The 20,235-nt window shown below is 46.1% G+C and overlaps 1 protein-coding gene across 1 annotated transcript in view; it reads left to right on the top strand.

The window, feature by feature from the left end:
* Window positions 1–355: 355 nt before the first annotated feature.
* Window positions 356–20,235, top strand: part of ago1 (argonaute RISC component 1) — a gene marked incomplete at its 5' end in the record, with an annotated part of 43,895 nt that continues 24,015 nt past the window's right edge. Inside the window, 4 exons of the mRNA XM_083661277.1 lie at window positions 356–380; window positions 12,680–12,866; window positions 17,914–18,034; window positions 18,554–18,735. Of these exons, the coding sequence (XP_083517403.1) occupies window positions 356–380; window positions 12,680–12,866; window positions 17,914–18,034; window positions 18,554–18,735 (515 nt within the window). The remainder of the gene's footprint in view (window positions 381–12,679; window positions 12,867–17,913; window positions 18,035–18,553; window positions 18,736–20,235) is intronic.

Raw genomic sequence — 20,235 nt, 5'->3', positions numbered from 1 at the left:
CCGGCGGACAATCGGCTGAATCGGGGCCCCGGGGGAGATCGCTCCGCCCGGCCAAATACAAAGTGAATCAAGCTACCGTCCTCCAGCAGCTCCTGGGTCAGAAGGCAGACAGACAGCCAGCTATCGCCGTTAGCCTCAACTCCTCTGCGGGTCTGGGGGCTTCTTCTCTTTTCTCTGGGGCAGGGGGCAGGGGGCGGGGGTCCACCACACCGAGGAGAGGAGAAGACGACACGCCGAGAGGAGAGGAGAGGAGGGGGCTGGAAGTCTGAGACGCTTCCAGCCTGAAGGGGCCGGCGTTGTGGCCACAGCACCCCGGACTAGCTAGCTTGTACCCCTGCGCGGCTAAGTGAATGGGATGGAGCCGGGACCGTCTGGCGCTGGTAGGTCCACCTTTATATCTGCTCGTTTCTGGGTTGAATGTGTCAGTAAAGCCGCCGGCTACCTGAAGGATCGCTGCAGATAGATAGTAGACTGCAGTTCAAAGCCGGGGCACCGTGGCCTGGCCTTGGCATCACAGGGAGGGAGGTGCATTGATTTGGGCTGGTGGCATTACAACGTTGGGGAGAGAGAGAGAGATGGGGGTTCTCATGCCCTCTACAGCACTTTGTAAAACAAAGATATATATATTGATCTAGATTTATTATTGCTAGACGGGTCTTTGGTGCACTGATATTGTCCTCAGCCAGGGGCGGGGGTGGCAGGGGGTGGGGGGGTCGTGGGAATCTCGGTGAGGAGGGACGAGGTGAAGCCAGCGCGCCTTCCAGCAGCAGCTGGCTGCAGCCCGCACAGCACAGCAGACCCCCACAGAGGAGAGCCTCCCTTTATGGAGGATGTTCCGAGTCTTAAGGCAGTCTGGATCTCTCTATCGCTGCACACATGTGGGACATAAGCATAGCCCTGACATCTGCAGTGATGGAGGATGAATTATTTATTTGCATCGAACCAAAAAAAAAAATCCCCAGTTGTGAAATCAGCACATCTGTGCCGCTGGGATTCTGCAGAACTTGGTTGGGTTCAGAGAGACTGAGACACGTGTGCAGTGCATGGCATGTGGGTAACATGTGTAACATGTAACATGCTTCAGTTTCATATCTGGCGCTACTGCGCAGCCATATGATGCTCTTGATTTGGCAGTTTCCTTGGGGGATGACGACACTGAGGTGGTGAGGTGAGGAGGCAGGCAGCCCATTAAACAGCAGCTAGATCTTCCATGTCTGAAGTCCATATTATTGTGTAACGTCTTGAACCCTTCCAGACATAATACACACTTGAACCTGTTTTGAACCAGCCTCGGGCAGGGAAGGATTTAACGCTGGTCATTTCTTTTTTAAATGTAATAGTGTGAAGTCGTTGCAGAACTTGTTAACTAGTTGCATCATACATTCAAGACCCCCCCCCCCTGCATAAGTAGGCATTTGATTAAAATTAGCTGTAATTCAGGATGCTGAGCCTATATCTCCTCAATGAATAGGCCTGTTTTATTTTTTGGGGGCGGGGATGGGGGAAGGGCCCCAGGGGGCCCACCACCCCTCATCTCGAGGTCTGTGCTTTTGTGTTTGAAGTGTGACGATTCAACCTGTTATTTTTCCAAGATTGAGCTGATTGATTGCCATGATTAGCTCATGGTCAACAGCCAATTATTCAGAGATCCAAGTATAGTTGATCAAAAAACAAAACAATTGGTGCGTAATTGGCTATTCTGTCTCATGTGCGTTGTGACCCCCTGATGTGTGATGGAAAGCTGCTGTAAACAGCCAGTCACGTGATTTCACTTTGAGCAAACATTTTTATAAATCAGCAACAATCATCCTCCATCATTAGCTATCTTGGGCAGATCACCACCAAATTCAGGGTCTTTTAGGCTGCTTTCCCACTGGGAGCGATTGTCTTGTTTCCTTCTGTGCCCGAGTACAATTGCCCCTCCTCCCCCTCTCCCCCGCTGGTCAGCTTTCACATGACATGATTTCTCCTGTGCTCAGGAACCAAATGGAACACTTGCATAGAAACACTTGCGTCATCATCAACTACGCCGGGACTGGGAGTATATCCTCGCCCGTGTGTCGTCTATGTGGTTCGGTACCGTTGGCATTGTTCACGATTCGCAAGTGTTCTGTCCCAGGGGCACGCCAAAGCGTTCCCCAGACCACCTTTTCAAGTGGACCCTGTCACGGTTCCCTGTTTCGCGCCCGTGCACGGAACGCAATGTTCACACTCATGAAACGAACCGCACCTGGGGGTCAATTTGGGGACAAGTGTGCTCGGTTCCGCTCCCGGGTCCCCAGTGAGAAAGCACCCTTGAGCCCTACCTCTCTCAATGCTCATCATTGTAAACAGTTAAAAATACTTCAAAGCCACATCGAGTGTAACCGAATGACTGTGAGTCCTTGTGTCCCGGGTAGCGGGACAGGTTGGTTAAACTCACTCCCCCCAGTATAAAGGCCCGTTAACCAGCTCCGTCAAGGGAGCTAGGCTTAACGCTAAGCTGCATGAGTGAGCTTTGGAAGCCAGGTCTGATCAGATGTTTGATGACAGAAAGTGTATGAAACCCATGAGCGTAATAGTCATACATGATGTCACTGTGTTACTTATGGATGGAATTATAGTGAAAATAAATCATTCCGTTTTTCTGGAGACCCCCTCAAGGACGTAAAGCCACATTTGGTTTGTCCATCATTCATGAACTGCTATAGGAATGTGTACAGAACATGTTGTCTCAGAGGCCATTTACACCTGGCGTTAACATGCGTTTTCTGTGATCAGATTGCAATCAGATTGTATTTTATCACTTCAGCCTGATTCCATTTACACCTGGTGTTAACATGCATTTTCTGCAATCTGATTGCAATCTGATTGCAGAAATGGGTGTCCTCTCAATCCGCATACAGTTGCTGTATCCAGATTGAGAGGACACATTGCATTTACACTTGTGTTCAATGTGTACACAATGCATCCCTGACCACCTCCGGAGGTGGTTTGGCCGATCAGATTGCAATCCTTCTTCAATGCGTTTTGGGGGTGTTTACACCTGTACTTTCAAGTGATGAAACACAATCTGATTGCAATCTGATCACAGAAAACACATGTTAACGCCAGGTGTAAATGGCCTCTCAGACTCTCAGTAACTTCCAAACGTTAAGGTCGTCAATCCCCTCTCAAAGACTTGTGACTTGGGGATGACTGCTAGTAGTTCTGCCTGTAAACTAAAGACAGTAGCTAGTGAGTGAGTCCATGTTGTGATGCAGAAAGTTGATTGGACTCTGGGCTCCTGCTGGTTAACGTCCCACCGACGACAGGGAAAGATATGAGGCCTGGCTCCACTGCTCACCATCTGTCTGCACTGGCACAAGGGCCAAGTGTGTGTTGTATGTGTGTGTGTACATGAAGTGCGTGTTGTAAAGGTAAAGTCAAAGTCCCAACGATTGTCACACACCTGAGTGTGTGAAATGTGTTCTCCGCATTTGACCCATCCCCTGGGGGAGCGGTGAGCGGCAGCGTGCGCCGCGCTCGGGAATCATTTGGTGATCTAACCCCCCAATTCCAACCCTTTGATGCTGAGTGCCAAGCAGGGAGGCAAATGGGTCACATTTTGATAGTCTTTGGTATGACTCGGCCGGGGATCGAACTCACGACCTTCCAGTCTCAGGGCGGACACTCAGACCACAAGGCCACTGAGCTGGTTTGTGTGTACATGATGTGTGTGTTGTATGTGTGTGTGACGGTGCATGTGTGTGTTGTATGTGTGTGTGATGGTGCATGTGTGTACATGAAGTGTGTGTTGTATGTGTGTGTGACGGTGCATGTGTGTGTTGTATGCGTGTGTGTGATGGTGCATGTGTGTGTGATGGTGCATGTGTGTGTTGTATGCGTGTGTGTGACAGTGCATGTGTGTTGCACGCTCACACACTCAGACACACACAGTGCTGTCTGTCTGTCATACATGCTGTTTGTACGTGTCGTCAACACAATGTCTAGTATCTGCTCCCATGTCTGTGAATATTCTTCAGCTTGGAGGTTTCTGGAGGCTTAGTGCACATGTGACTGAGTGCTATCTTTCACCCCACGATTTCCATAGCAGCTCTTGAAAGCAGGGATCCTCCACTTTGGGACAGACTACAGGCCCTTTGTAAACATGCAGTGGACTCCTGAAGATCTCCAGACATCTTTCGGATGGGGCTGTATATGTATATAGACACAGTCCGTTGTGAGCGCGCTCCCGCCAACACGGATTTTACCCACCCCAACTTAAGCCTCAAGTACTAATGTATGTCCATGTTTAGAAGGCATCACTGATGACAGGAGCCTGAGCACATCGGCCCGACATGGGAAAACTCTCACCAAAAGACCCAAAAGGCCAAGGTCCCTTCAGTAGGACCACGGTGGCAGGCCCCCCATCATCTCCAACAGCTACACACACACACACACACACACACACACACACACACACACACACACACACACACGCACACACACAGGTTCTCTGATCTCCATGACAATGGGCGTGTTGCCGTGGTGTCTCCATGGTGAGGCTGGGAATGTAGTTCGGGGCCCCCGTGTGTTTGTGTGCCCGAGTGTGTGTGTTCGCTGTAGCGAGCGGCACTCCCTCTCCCGCACGACACTCCCTCTCCCGCACGACACCGCCATGTGTGAGTTGTAGGAGCAGGGCAGCTGGGCTCTTTGTTGTGGTGCAGGGGGGCTGTTCTCTGGGGACCCCAGAGGTTAAGACACTGGGCCCCTCTCTCAGGCAAGGAGTCACGGCTAGTCTCACGTTTAGCGGGCCAGACCTAGACCTCCGCACTGCCTCAGACTTTCTTTCTTTCTTTCTTTCTTCCACGTGCTGCTGGTCTGGGAACTGTGCTAGCTGCCTGGCCACGCATCAGTTCAATGGAAGTTGCTATGCTAATGGGCTAATTGTGTTTTCCAGTGGAAGTCTTTCTCTGCCTGTGAAATCCCGCCCTTCTTCTGGTATTGACGCTAATGCAGGAGTAGCAAAAACAGTGATTCCTGCCACTTGAGACGGGCTGCAAGAGCGAGTCAATCCCCATTCACCCCCATGTTAAAATAGCTTTTTATTTTTATTTTTTATTTTTTACAGAAAACAGTTTTTACATACACATGAGGATTAACCGGATTCGGCAGATTTTCAGAAATATCACGATATTTAAGAAATATCCCAATTTTGAACATTTACTTTCAGAGACTGCAGCAGGCTCCGTTTTAATGCCAGAGTGACGTTTCTGGTATCATATGAAACTTAACCTAAGGAATGGATTTGTACCAACCATGTCATGCTAGTTTGTCAGGAGAGTGATGATCTTTATACCATATGAAAGTAGAAGAAACAAGGAATCGATTGGGACCAAGCATGTCAACCTAGCATGTTGGGAAGCATGTCTATAGATTCAGCTAGGACATTCTTACACGCAATGATCTTTTCTCACCTGGATTACTGTGTGACCAGCTGGTCACTCACATGTACTTCCACACTCAAACCACTTGAGTCACTTTATAACAGAGCCTTGAAAGTATTTGTTCCTATCACTACTGTAACATTCTGGTTAAACACAACTTCCTAAGCTTCAACAACTTCATTAGCTTTAAATATGCTTGCACCATCTACAAAGGTCTAAATGGCCTTGCTCCTCCCCCGCTAAATGAGTACATCAAGCGGAGACCTGTATCTGGATCCACATCCAGAACCACCAGAACCTCAGTCAGAGGCGACTGTGTCATCCCATACAGGCGCACCACCTTTGGCCAGACAGTTCTGTCTGTCAAGGGTGGTAAACTCTGGAACACAATTCATCCTCTATTAGGGAATGTCCAACACTGAGCATGTTTAAAGGTCAAGAGATGGCTGAAGTCCACTCAAACCTGTACACATAGTTAGATGTAAAGAACAAGAAGGGTTCTACTGTATTGCTATGTGGGTAGTTTGCTTTACATTTCTTTCTTTTCATATTTGTTAAACTTTTTTAAGAGTATAGTTACTCTGATTGTATACTTGTGTATTAGCTAGCTCTCTTTCTCAGAGACGCTGAGCATGTTTAAAGGTCAAATGAAGAGATGGCTGAAGTCCACTCAAACCTGTACTCATAGTTAGGGGTAAAGAACTAGAACGGTTCTACTGTATTGCTATGTGGGTAGTATACTGTACATTTCTTTCTTTTCATATTTGTTGCTTAAATCTCTATATGTAGATCTTAAACTTTTTTTAAAGTATACTTGTGTATACTTCTGATTGTATACTTGTGTATTAGCTAGCTCTCTTTCTCTTGCTGCACTTGTCTTTAGAGATAAGATGTTATTTTAATCCTGTATATTTGCACCATGTTACTTTTTCCCCATCAGGACACAAGGCCTGTACCTGTCAGGGGGACTAACAATGTCAATCAGTCTTGTGACTGCAATTGTCGTGCATTTACATTTTGCTCAAATGTTCAGATTCAGATTCAGAAAACTTTATTTATCCCCAAGGGGCAATTCAGTTCATTAATGTACACTGTCCCCTATTGAACAAATAAATAAAAATTGAAAAAATTTAATTGGAAGGGGGGTAAATAACGCTTCAAAGTTGATGGTAACTTTCCCCTCCATGCAATTGAATGGAACTAAACGAGTATGTTGGTATTAAGTTGATGACAGTATAGCTGATAATCACTCCCCCTGTCTTTACGACAGCTACTGTCACCAGTACAGTAGTGGAGTGGTTTTGATTTATGTATTCATCAAACCTTTTACTGACAAACTAACTGTAAATAGCTTACTTTATTTTGAGGTGCATTGCATTGCTCAGCCAGAAATTATTCCCAGATCAACTCTGTTTCTCCTGGGCCTAAAATGCACCAGATGACAGCTGTTTAATCCATCTAATTTGTTTGTTTAAATAATGCAGATTGTTTAATCAATCTGCATTGAAAATGTGCAAAAATTCACCAGCTTCTCACAACAGTTGTAGCCTATAAGCCAGTGGTTTTCAAAGGGGGGTCCACAGCAAAAAGGGGGGATAATCTATTTTCACTATAATTCCATCCATAAGTAACACAATCTAAGCTAGTGTAGAAGTGAGTAACTAAGCTAATAATAACCATAACAGCACAAATAATTGACAAAAATCTCTAAATAAATATACAGTATTTACTCTGAGAAATGAAATAATGAGAAAAGGAACAATTATTGATGGTTAAAACTGAATAATGACATCACAACAGTCTAATCCTAATGCTAAATTAAACTGAGATATTCCTCTAAATCTGTTTTAAAACTGCAAAAGAAAAGAAAAAAACACACAAGATTTCCGCTGGCGACCAAAGCAAGGGAGTATCCTCCCTTGCTTTCAAGCTCAGGAGCTGCCACTGTTATTGATAATATCGATCTCTGTTGCAAATTAGTATTGTATCGGTTTCAAATTTTTAGTATTAGACTTTCATCAATACTTTTGACAACCCTATTGGCTAAAGCCGTATCCCCTGATAGGCGATTTGGCTGTACACACCTTGACCTTGGCTACTCTATGGCTGTACACACCTTGACCTTGGCTACTCTATGGCTGTACTAGGGATGTTCATCAGTTATCGAAAATCGATAATTGATCGTTAAGGAATGGAATCGATCATGTGGCATTTTTATCAATGTCTCTGAGGAGACAATTCAATGTAAGGGTGGTTGAAAATCGTTGACCACTTTCTGAAGAGCATTACATCAAGTTTGTATTCTTCTGTGTGTGGGCTATGTAAATAAACATTTCTCTAATACAGTGGCTCTCAAAGTGGGGTCCGGGGCGGGGACCCCTAGGGGTTCTCCAGGGGGTTCCAGGGGGTCCCTCCCCAGCAAAAAAAGGAAGACAATTTATTTTCACTATAAAGTAACACAATGACAGAATGTATATGACTGTTTTGCTCATGGGTGTTGTGATAGCAGTTTACTAGTCATTAGTTGTTGACAGATTAGTTCATTATTAGTCAGTCTTTCATAAGTATAACCACTATCTTAACTTTAAAGTGTTAAAGTAGACACAGCTGCAGAGCACAGCATCATCCCTCAGTCACTCCTTTGTTTTCAAGGCTTAGATAAGGCTTGGTCAGAGCAGGGAGTGAGAGACATGGACCCAAAAAAGCTCTATTTCGTGGACTCTTGCCCAAGGACATAATGTTTCTGCAGGACATTATGTTTCTGCAGGACATGATGTTTCTGCAGGACATCATGTTTCTGCAGGACATGATGTTTCTGCAGGACATCATGTTTCTGCAGGACATGATGTTTCTGCAGGACATCATGTTTCTGCAGGACATGATGTTTCTGCAGGACATGATGTTTCTGCAGGACATGATGTTTCTGCAGGACATCATGTTTCTGCAGGACATGATGTTTCTGCAGGACATGATGTTTCTGCAGGACATCATGTTTCTGCAGGACATGATGTTTCTGCAGGACATCATGTTTCTGCAGGACATGATGTTTCTGCAGGACATGATGTTTCTGCAGGACATGATGTTTCTGCAGGACATGATGTTTCTGCAGGACATCATGTTTCTGCAGGACATCATGTTTCTGCAGGACATGATGTTTCTGCAGGACATCATGTTTCTGCAGGACATCATGTTTCTGCAGGACATGATGTTTCTGCAGGACATGATGTTTCTGCAGGACATCATGTTTCTGCAGGACATGATGTTTCTGCAGGACATGATGTTTCTGCAGGACATCATGTTTCTGCAGGACATGATGTTTCTGCAGGACATCATGTTTCTGCAGGACATAATGTTTCTGCAGGACATCATGTTTCTGCAGGACATCATGTTTCTGCAGGACATCATGTTTCTGCAGGACATCATGCTTCTGCAGGACATGATGTTTCTGCAGGACATGATGTTTCTGCAGGACATGATGTTTCTGCAGGACATGATGTTTCTGCAGGACATGATGTTTCTGCAGGACATGATGTTTCTGCAGGACATGATGTTTCTGCAGGACATGATGTTTCTGCAGGACATGATGTTTCTGCAGGACATAATGTTTCTGCAGGACATCATGTTTCTGCAGGACATCATGTTTCTGCAGGACATGATGTTTCTGCAGGACATGATGTTTCTGCAGGACATGATGTTTCTGCAGGACATGATGTTTCTGCAGGACATGATGTTTCTGCAGGACATGATGTTTCTGCAGGACATCATGTTTCTGCAGGACATCATGTTTCTGCAGGACATGATGTTTCTGCAGAAACATGATGTTTCTGCAGGACATGATGTTTCTGCAGGACATGATGTTTCTGCAGGACATCATGTTTCTGCAGGACATCATGTTTCTGCAGGACATGATGTTTCTGCAGCAGGACATCATGTTTCTGCAGGACATGATGTTTCTGCAGCAGGACATCATGTTTCTGCAGGACATGATGTTTCTGCAGGACATGATGTTTCTGCAGGACATGATGTTTCTGCAGCAGGACATCATGTTTCTGCAGGACATCATGTTTCTGCAGGACATCATGTTTCTGCAGGACATGATGTTTCTGCAGGACATCATGTTTCTGCAGGACATGATGTTTCTGCAGGACATGATGTTTCTGCAGGACATGATGTTTCTGCAGGACATGATGTTTCTGCAGGACATGATGTTTCTGCAGGACATGATGTTTCTGCAGGACATAATGTTTCTGCAGGACATCATGTTTCTGCAGGACATAATGTTTCTGCAGGACATGATGTTTCTGCAGGACATGATGTTTCTGCAGGACATGATGTTTCTGCAGGACATGATGTTTCTGCAGGACATGATGTTTCTGCAGGACATGATGTTTCTGCAGGACATGATGTTTCTGCAGGACATCATGTTTCTGCAGGACATGATGTTTCTGCAGGACATGATGTTTCTGCAGGACATGATGTTTCTGCAGGACATGATGTTTCTGCAGGACATGATGTTTCTGCAGGACATGATGTTTCTGCAGGACATGATGTTTCTGCAGGACATCATGTTTCTGCAGGACATCATGTTTCTGCAGGACATGATGTTTCTGCAGGACATGATGTTTCTGCAGGACATCATGTTTCTGCAGGACATGATGTTTCTGCAGGACATGATGTTTCTGCAGGACATGATGTTTCTGCAGGACATCATGTTTCTGCAGGACATCATGTTTCTGCAGGACATGATGTTTCTGCAGGACATGATGTTTCTGCAGGCGGAATCTTCTCAGACTTTCAGCTCAGACAGGCTGCACCTCTCCAGTGAGCTTCTCACTGAGCTTCTCACCACAAACATCTACAAAAAACCCTGTATACACACACACACACACACACACACACACACACACACACACACACACACACACACACACACACACACACTCAGTCAGAACATACAGTATCCCCCCATCCCCGCAGGAGGACCCCACCCACAAACCCACAAAGATATCAGCTCTCACTTCTCACAACAATGCAACTTTTATGACTTGGAGTTATGTTTCTGAGTGTTCTTGTCTAAAGGGCTGAATTCCCAGCACAGGTTCATACACTTACTGTAATAAAACATCTAACAGCAACACATCTTGTCAGATGGGGGACCCTGGGAAAAAATCTTATCAGATGGGGGACCCTGGGACAAAATCTTATCAGTTGGGTGTCCGTGGTCTAACTTGTCACTTTAGGGGTCCTTGTCTTGATGTGAAAAAGTTTGAGAACCACTGCTAATATATTCTTTTTCCTCCCCCTTGTCCCCTTGTCCCTCTCCTCTCCTCTCCTCTCCTCTCCTCTCCTCTCCTCTCCTCTCCTCTCCTCTCCTCTCCTCTCCTCTCCTCTCCTCTGTTCACCCCCTCTCCTCTCCTCTCCTCTCCTCTCCTCTCCTCTCCTCCTCCTCTCCTCTCTGTTCACCCCCCTCTCCTCTCCTCTCCTCTCCTCCTCCTCTCCTCCTCCTCTCCTCTCCTCTGTTCACCCCCCTCTCCTCTCCTCTCCTCTCCTCTGTTCACCCCCCTCTCCTCTCCTCTCCTCTGTTCACCCCCTCTCCTCTCCTCTCCTCTCCTCTCCTCTGTTCACCCCCCTTTTTTAATGCATTGTCAATGTCCTCCTCTGTCACCCTCTCACCCCCACGTCTCACCCCCACGTCTCACCCCTTCCATGACGCGCTTCTCCTCCCTTCGCTGCCACCCCCCCTCGTCATACTCTCCCTTCTCCTCTCCTGTTCTCTTGTCCCTCTCACCCATCTCGTCTTCCTCTTCCTCTTCCTGTCTCTGCGTCTCCTGTCTCCTGTCTCTGCCTACGTTTCCTGCCTGCACTTCTCACCCTCTCTGCCCTGTCCTCTGCCTACACTGACTCCTCCTCCCCCTGCTCTCCCTGCTGCTGACTCTGCCTACACTGACTCCTCCTCCTCCTGCTCTCCCTGCTGCTGACTCTGCCTACACTGACTCCTCCTCCTCCTGCTCTCCCTGCTGCTGACTCTGCCTACACTGACTCCTCCTCCTCCTGCTCTCCCTGCTGCTGACTCTGCCTACACTGGCTCCTCCTCCCCCTGCTCTCCCTGCTGCTGACTCTGCCTACACTGACTCCTCCTCCCCCTGCTCTCCCTGCTGCTGACTCTGCCTACACTGACTCCTCCTCCTCCTGCTCTCCCTGCTGCTGACTCTGCCTACACTGACTCCTCCTCCTCCTGCTCTCCCTGCTGCTGACTCTGCCTACACTGGCTCCTCCTCCCCCTGCTCTCCCTGCTGCTGACTCTGCCTACACTGACTCCTCCTCCTCCTGCTCTCCCTGCTGCTGACTCTGCCTACACTGACTCCTCCTCCTCCTGCTCTCCCTGCTGCTGACTCTGCCTACACTGGCTCCTCCTCCCCCTGCTCTCCCTGCTGCTGACTCTGCCTACACTGACTCCTCCTCCTGCTCTCCCTGCTGCTGACTCTGCCTACACTGACTCCTCCTCCCCCTGCTCTCCCTGCTGCTGACTCTGCCTACACTGACTCCTCCTCCCCCTGCTCTCCCTGCTGCTGACTCTGCCTACACTGACTCCTCCTCCCCCTGCTCTCCCTGCTGCTGACTCAATGCACCTATAACCACTCCCCTCCTGCAACCCCGCCTTTTCATCCCGCCCACATATGACCCTACGTCATTTCCACACTGTTGTTGTGTCCCACCCACTCCCCATCATGTCCATGTCTCCTGCCCTGCCCTCCTGTCCCACCCACTCCCCATCATGTCCATGTCTCCTGTCCTGCCTCCTGTCCCACCCACTCCCCATCATGTCCATGTCTCCTGTCCTGCCTCCTGTCCCACCCACTCCCCATCATGTCCATGTCTCCTGTCCTGCCTCCTGTCCCACCCACTCCCCATCATGTCCATGTCTCCTGTCCTGCCTCCTGTCCCACCCACTCCCCATCATGTCCATGTCTCCTGTCCTGCCTCCTGTCCCACCCACTCCCCATCATGTCCATGTCTCCTGTCCTGCCTCCTGTCCCACCCACTCCCCATCATGTCCATGTCTCCTGTCCTGCCTCCTGTCCCACCCACTCCCCATCATGTCCATGTCTCCTGTCCTGTCCTCCTGTCCCACCCACTCCCCATCATGTCCATGTCTCCTGCCCTGTCCTCCTGTCCCACCCACTCCCCATCATGTCCATGTCTCCTGTCCTGCCTCCTGTCCCACCCACTCCCCATCATGTCCATGTCTCCTGCCCTGTCCTCCTGTCCAGTGCCCCAGGGGGCCTTCCCCCCACCCCTGCAGCAGGTGTTCCAGGCCCCCCGCCGGCCGGGCATGGGCACCGTGGGCAAGCCCATCAAGCTGCTGGCCAACTACTTCGAGGTGGAGATCCCCAAGATGGACGTCTACCACTACGAGGTGGACATCAAGCCGGACAAATGCCCCCGACGAGTCAACAGGTGACGTTAATGCGTGGAGAGCCTGGGTACTAGGGCTGTCACTTTTTCCCAAAATAAAGTTCGAAACGAACTTTAATTGCCCGCAAAATGTTCGAATATATTCAAAGTTTTTTGGTTAATTAATTTTAATTTTAATTTTAATTTTTTGTTGCATCCAACTCGAGACAACTTTTCAGACCCTGGAGACAATCTTTCTCAGAAGAGACTAACGCGACAAATCTGGAGACTTTTTCTGACATGGGATTAACATTACCAGCAAGCAGCAGTTGGTTAATTTTGGTTAATTAGAAAAAAAGAAAATCGAACAGGTCAATTATACATTCGAACATGCACCCCTCCCCCACATTCGAAGTTGAATTTGAATTTCGAATAAAAAGTGACAGCCCTACTGGGTACACTCGCTGAAGTTTGTCCCCTTGAGATCTGATCACAAAGATCTGTAGCCAGAAGACACAAATAGCTGAATATGACACTTGGCCTTGAAATGTATGTGAAGTGTTTCTTGTGGCTGTATTATTTGGTTAACCCATTGATACCTGATGCAGCATTTGTGTGTGTATCCCTTTAAGGGATTTAAGGGCACAAATGAGGGATATACATGCAAATGCTGCATCAGGTATCAATGGGTTAAATCTGTGTCCATATTCATATTCCCCATGACTTCTCCCCATCACTTAGCACATTGTGGCCAGACTGCATTTTGACTATATCGAATTTTGATTCTAATCAAAGCCTAGTCAAGCTTGCATTCAAAAACAAAAATAATTGTAATAAAAAAAAAAAAGTAGTCTTGGTTTTGCGACCTCCATCAGACTGTTGAGCTAATTAAACTGATATATTTTGAGCTTGAGTGTGTCTCACATTTTCCTCTCTACTGTGCTTTATATTTAAGGCAGCGCCTCTTCCAAAAATCCTACCAAGCCTGACCGACCCCAAATCAGGCCTGGAAGATATGTTACTAATGAGAGAAAAGTGCAGTTTTTGTCCTTCAACACCTGTCATCTAATGCATCCTTGTATAATCAGATGGCAAAAGCTGCACGCAAGAGCTACAAGCTGCAAGTTCAGGCTGGACAGATGATTGTCTGGACAGATGGTGGAGTTGAAAAGTGAATCGAACCCGATTGACCCCTTCACCTCGACTGTTGCTTACATTACATTGCAGAGTTGGATTGAAGAAGCCCTTCTTGTGTGTGATGTTTTGAACCTGACACTAGGGATGGGAATTTCATGCATTTTCCTTAACCGTTAGTTGCGCACCTTAACAATCAGTTAATCGGTTAATTGTTAACGTTGTTTCTCTTGACTGGATGGACTGGAGGTATAACGCAGTGAAAGCTCTGGAGAGATTGAAGTGGGCAAAACGGTTAATTGCAGTTCATTAATTTTAACCGGTTACGTTCTTAACGGCAGTTAACCGTCTTTCGGTTAACTGTTAACATCCCTACCTTACACGTGTCTGATCAAATGCAGGCAAAGTGGAAATGAGCGCGACTGTCTCAGCCCAACACATAGACACAGCCACTGATCTGCTAATATAACCCAACACATAGACATAGCCACTGATCTGCTAATAAAACCCAACACATAGACACAGCCACTGATCTGCTAATAAAACCCAACACATAGACACAGCCACTGATCTGCTAATAAAACCCAACACATAGACACAGCCTCTGATCTGCTAATAAAACCCAACACATAGACACAGCCACTGATCTACTATTAGTAGATCAGTGGCTGTGTGTATGTGTTGGGTTATATTAGCAGATCAGTGGCTGTGTCTATGTGTTGGGTTATATTAGTAGACTACTAATATAACCCAACACATAGACACAGCCTCTGATCTACTAATAAAACCCAACACATAGACACAGCCTCTGATCTACTAATATAACCCAACACATAGACACAGCCTCTGATCTACTAATAAAACCCAACACATAGACACAGCCACTGATCTGCTAATAAAACCCAGCACATAGACACAGCCACTGATCTGCTAATAAAACCCAGCACATAGACACAGCCACTGATCTGCTAATATAACCCAACACATAGACACAGCCACTGATCTGCTAATATAACCCAACACATAGACACAGCCACTGATCTGCTAATAAAACCCAGCACATAGACACAGCCACTGATCTGCTAATAAAACCCAGCACATAGACACAGCCACTGATCTGCTAATATAACCCAACACATAGACACAGCCACTGATCTGCTAATAAAACCCAGCACATAGACACAGCCACTGATCTGCTAATATAACCCAACACATAGACACAGCCACTGATCTGCTAATAAAACCCAACACATAGACACAGCCACTGATCTGCTAATAAAACCCAACACATAGACACAGCCACTGATCTACTAATAAAACCCAACACATAGACACAGCCACTGATCTGCTAATAAAACCCAACACATAGACACAGCCACTGATCTGCTAATAAAACCCAACACATAGACACAGCCACTGATCTGCTAATAAAACCCAACACATAGACACAGCCGCCCACTGATCTGCTAATAAAACCCAACACATAGACACAGCCACTGATCTGCTAATGCAATTAGGACTTCATTGAGGGACGATACAGGGGGCGGGGCTATTACTGGATAGACTGAACAGAAGTGGCTTTTCAGTCAACCTTGTGATGTGATGCAGCACGACTCAAAGCAGCAGAAATAGGCATCTGACAGTTTATGAAAAAATAGGATAAGGCATCAAGTTCACTGCCCGTGTTCAATATCAGTTCATTTGATTTTTATTTATTTATTTAACCTTTATTTAATCAGGTAGGTCAATTGAGAACCAGTTCTCATTTACAATGACGACCTGGCCAAGAGGCAGCATGAAACGCAAATAGAAAACAAATGGACATAAAATAGGGCTGTGGCGATTCACTTTTCTCCCGATTCGATACTATCACGATTCTTGGGTGCCGATCGATTTATATTGCGATTCTTAAGTATTGCGATTCTACGATTATTGCGATTCGATATTACGATTTATTGCGATTTTTGTTTATTTTTTTCTTTTCTTTTTTCAGTTTGTTTGCTTTTTTACACTAGATTAGAACATGGGAAAAGTTGAATCATACACTAGAGACTGTATATTATATCATGAGTAGGGCTGGGCGATATAGTTAAAAACAGGGGCGGACTGGGATCATAATTCAGGCTGGGCATTAGATACCAAGCAGGCCAGGCCGATATCGGCCGACGCACGTGAAATTTGGGCCGTTTGAAGCCCAATTTGGGCCGTTTGAAGCCAGATTTGGGCCGTTTGAAGTCCAATTTTACAATGAGATGCACCCACTTTAACCCTGAAGTGTAATTATTACTTCAGACTAACTAATAAAGTAATAAAACCACTAGTAAACCAGTAGGCGGCGTCTGGCCTGCTGTTCAGTGAGTGGCCTGACTGCAAGCACCCAAAAAAATTTTTTTTTTTGCGATTATCGATTCTGGAATAAAAGATAGATTCAAAAAATCGTGACATTAAAATTCGCGATACTTAGGTGAATTTTCCCCCCCACCCCTAATAAAGAACACACACACACACACACACACACACACACACACACACACACACACACACACACATACACACATCTTGATCTTGTGGTCCACACTACCCTTGTATGGAACTTTTGAGAAACGTTCCAGCTGTTGAAAGATTTGGGTGTAAAGTTTGCACAGTCAGCAGAATCTGTCTCTGTGTGGCGCATGGCCATTCTTTGGCAGGCTTGTGCTGCTTCAATGGTCTAGTATTGATCTGCTGTTGCTACTTGATGGATAATTTAACTTCTTCTGAATGAAGGAATAACTCAACACGTTTCATTTCTGTCTACGACTTCTTCTGAATGAAGGAATAACTCAACACGTTTCATTTCTGTCTACGAAGAAAACCCTTCCTGACCTAGAACGTGTGTCCTCATATAGCACTCTGTTTCTGATGGAACAAGTGAGAGCCTTCATTCAAATCCTTGGAGTTTTCCGCAGCACACGAAGAAGACGAGGTTTCTAGAGCAGTGGTTCTCAAATGGGGGTCCGGGGACCCCCAGGGGTCCATGGCACTTTGCCAGGGGGTCCGCGAAAAGTTTTCAGGAAAATAAAAATAAAAACTTTTTTTTTTGCAAAAGCTTCATAGTTAAATGAAAACATTTTATGCTTCAAATCTAAAATGGTTCATGGATTACATTCTAATCTAACAAACCTATCAATTTAAAAGTCAACCTGGTTACCTGGGAAACAATTAAGCTTAGCCCAAAATCACAAATCAGAATGAGGGGTTCCCCGCTATATTTTCTATCTTGTAAGGGGTCCTTGGCTGAAAAACATTTGAGAACCTCTGTTCTCGAGAACAATCCGGGAGAGTCCTTGAGCTTTGTTCGTTCTCCTAACGAGCAGGGATGTGAACAGGAAAACAAAAAAAGCAGGAAATACCTCATCTCCTGTTTGTAATTAATGGGAGTTATTATGATTCCAAGAAGAAAAAAGATCTAAAAAAACAAACGCACAAAACTAGCATCTACTAGCACCAGCATCTACTAGCACCAGGGAAGGACATGTTTCCCCCCGACATGGATTGTGGGTCTTTGAGCTGAGATGTATTGCTATGAGGTAGCCGCGTTTCCCCCATTCGCTTTTAGGGTTTTAGACAAAGGGTCCGAAAAGGCATGCAGGGGTCAAGCCTGGTGACATCTCCCTTTCAAAATGGCTCCTCATCCCCCACACTCATGTGAAGGCCAAGGCAGCGTCCATTCAAAGGTGGGCCCCCCCTGCACACCCGCTCCTTTTGTCCTTGTCCCCCGTCCCCCCCGCACGACCATGAGATATTGCTTCTACCAGCTGCATCCTGCTTAATCAATATCCTATCACCTCCCCCAGTCCCAATAAAAACCCTCCCGATAGGGCGATGTGTTTAATTGGCACAACGGCATCTGTTGTCTCCAACATGGCGTAAATTGGCGCGTATAAATAACGTGTTGTGTGTGTGTGTGTGTCTGTGTGTGGCTTGCTTCCTGCAGGGAGGTGGTGGAGTACATGGTGCAACACTTCAAGCCGCAGCTCTTCGGCGACAGGAAGCCGGTGTACGACGGCAAGAAGAACATCTACACGGTGCTAGCACTTCCTATCGGGAGTGAGAAGGTAAACGTTTGAAAAGGCCGCCTGCTAGATTTGAGTTCAGAAACAACCCCGACTGCATGGTCACTCCAAATCAAGCATTTGACTCTTATCATTTGAGAGAATTTCAAAGTTCAAGAAAAGTCCCACGTTACCTTCAAATGGATTCCTTTGTCAAACTTGGAGTGCCGTAACAACACATTGCTCTATAAGTTCTGACAAGGACTATATTTGTGTCCAGGATAAGCCTGACTAAACGATACACTAACCCAAAAATCAAATGTACGCACGACAGTAAGCGTGATCGCTCTGATCATGCTTACTGTCGTGTGTAATCGCCCCCAAAAGGCTCATTCTGAGCCAGGAGAAAACCCTGAAGTTCACCTTATCTTATACTGCATGCAGGTCCTTAGTCTTCATCTATCTTCAGTTATGTTGGGTTTTTGCCTCCATCAGAGCATGTCTCACCGTGCTGCTGTCCTTAACCTCCTCCTCTGCTTCCTCGTCTCTCTCCCCCTCCTTCCTGCTGTCCTTCACCTCCAGGTGGATTTTGAGGTGACTATCCCCGGCGAGGGGAAGGACCGGATCTTCAAGGTGTCCATCCGTTGGCTGGCCAAGGTGTCATGGCGCCTGCTCCAGGAGACTCTGGTCAGCGGCCGTCTGCCGGTTCCCCTGGACTCTGTCCAAGCCCTGGACGTGGCCATGCGCCACCTAGCCTCTATGAGGTACACTTTCTACCACACGCACCCCCAGTCGTTTTTTATTTTTTATTTTTTAATCTTTAAGAAAGAACATGAGGTATTTACACGACATACATGGACTATCATATCCCATATCCCATATCCCCCACAAAGAACATCAAAACACAACAAAACAAAACAAAACAAGAAAACTGCATAAGATACACAATAATCCAAGAACAAACAAGACTATTGGACAAACAACCAAACAAAAACAATGCATTCAGCTCCTATCCTGATAAGCCTAATGACACTGGGGTAAAAAGTTCTTAAAGTCAAACTCTGTATGTGTTTGCCATATTTTGGGGATGTCTAAGAATCTGCCTTTGGTCTTGTAGTAAATGTTATCCAACGTATGGTAGCTTGAGAGTTCATTCCACCAGTGAACTACAGCTGGGGGATTGGATGCTTTCCAATTTAAAGCTATGCATTTCCTAGCTGCCAACAGGGCAAGATCTATGTATTTACTTTGAATGCATGAATGTTTTTGTTTGGTTGTTTGTCCAATAGTCTTGTTAAAAGACTAAAAAATAAAATGGAATTTGGAAAAAAATAAAACGGATTTCATATGGCTCTACTCTGGACTCGGACTTGACTCAGTCTCTTCTTTGGTGACTTGGACTGGAACACTGAGGACTTGAGTGACTTGACTATAACATTGATGAGTACATACATGCAGCACCCCCCCCTCTCAGTTGATATGTTGAGTAAGTTAACAGAGAGATATGCTGTAGCTTCTGCATAGCAACAGATGCACTTCCCACGAGCAGATTGGAACATTTTTGCTGAGCAAATGTTCTGTCGACAACATTCTAACCATGCTGCATCAGGCTAGCAAGGTGAATGGGGTTTTTCCTGCATCAGACTTTCATAGCTCCAGGGGTCAGAGTCGCTAAACAAAAGATGCTTGTTAGCTGAGACCTGTGTGAAAGTGTCCACTGAACAATGCTGAGCGGGGGAATAATGCTAACCGCCACGAGGACTTGACCCCAAAATGGTCAATAAGAAGTCATAAAGGCTACAGACTACTGAGAAATGGCCAGTTTGGTGATTATGTTTCCCAGTTTTGGGCTGTTTCTAAAGAAGGCTTTTCTGGAATGACATGTTAGAGATTAGAGGTTAGAGGTTTTCACTCGGCAGCAGTGATGAGTATCCTTTTGGCTTATTATGTAAATCCATAAACTGCAAACATCTGCAATCTGTCAAGAGCCATAGCAGGATTTTTTTTTACAAGGCACTAATAGGAGCTTTGAAGAGGCCGTATTTTTTTATTTTGAGTATGTTGGATTTTTTTTAATCTAAATTATATATTTTTCCTACTTGATACTCGAGCACAATTACTATTTTTTTTTAAACCTCCCAGATGAGACAACAACTTTAGCGCACATGAAATCCCGCTGAGGTCATGCTGTGTATTGAGCCATTGAGTCATTCTGTACACTCATCGTTTCGTACCCCCCACCTCCCCTCCCTCGTCCCTCATTA

This window comes from Poromitra crassiceps (genome assembly GCF_964638095.1).
Source record: "Poromitra crassiceps genome assembly, chromosome: 26".
Lineage (NCBI taxonomy): Eukaryota > Metazoa > Chordata > Actinopteri > Beryciformes > Melamphaidae > Poromitra > Poromitra crassiceps.
Note: the sequence above shows the minus strand (reverse complement) of the source record. Positions and strands in the feature narration are given on the sequence as shown.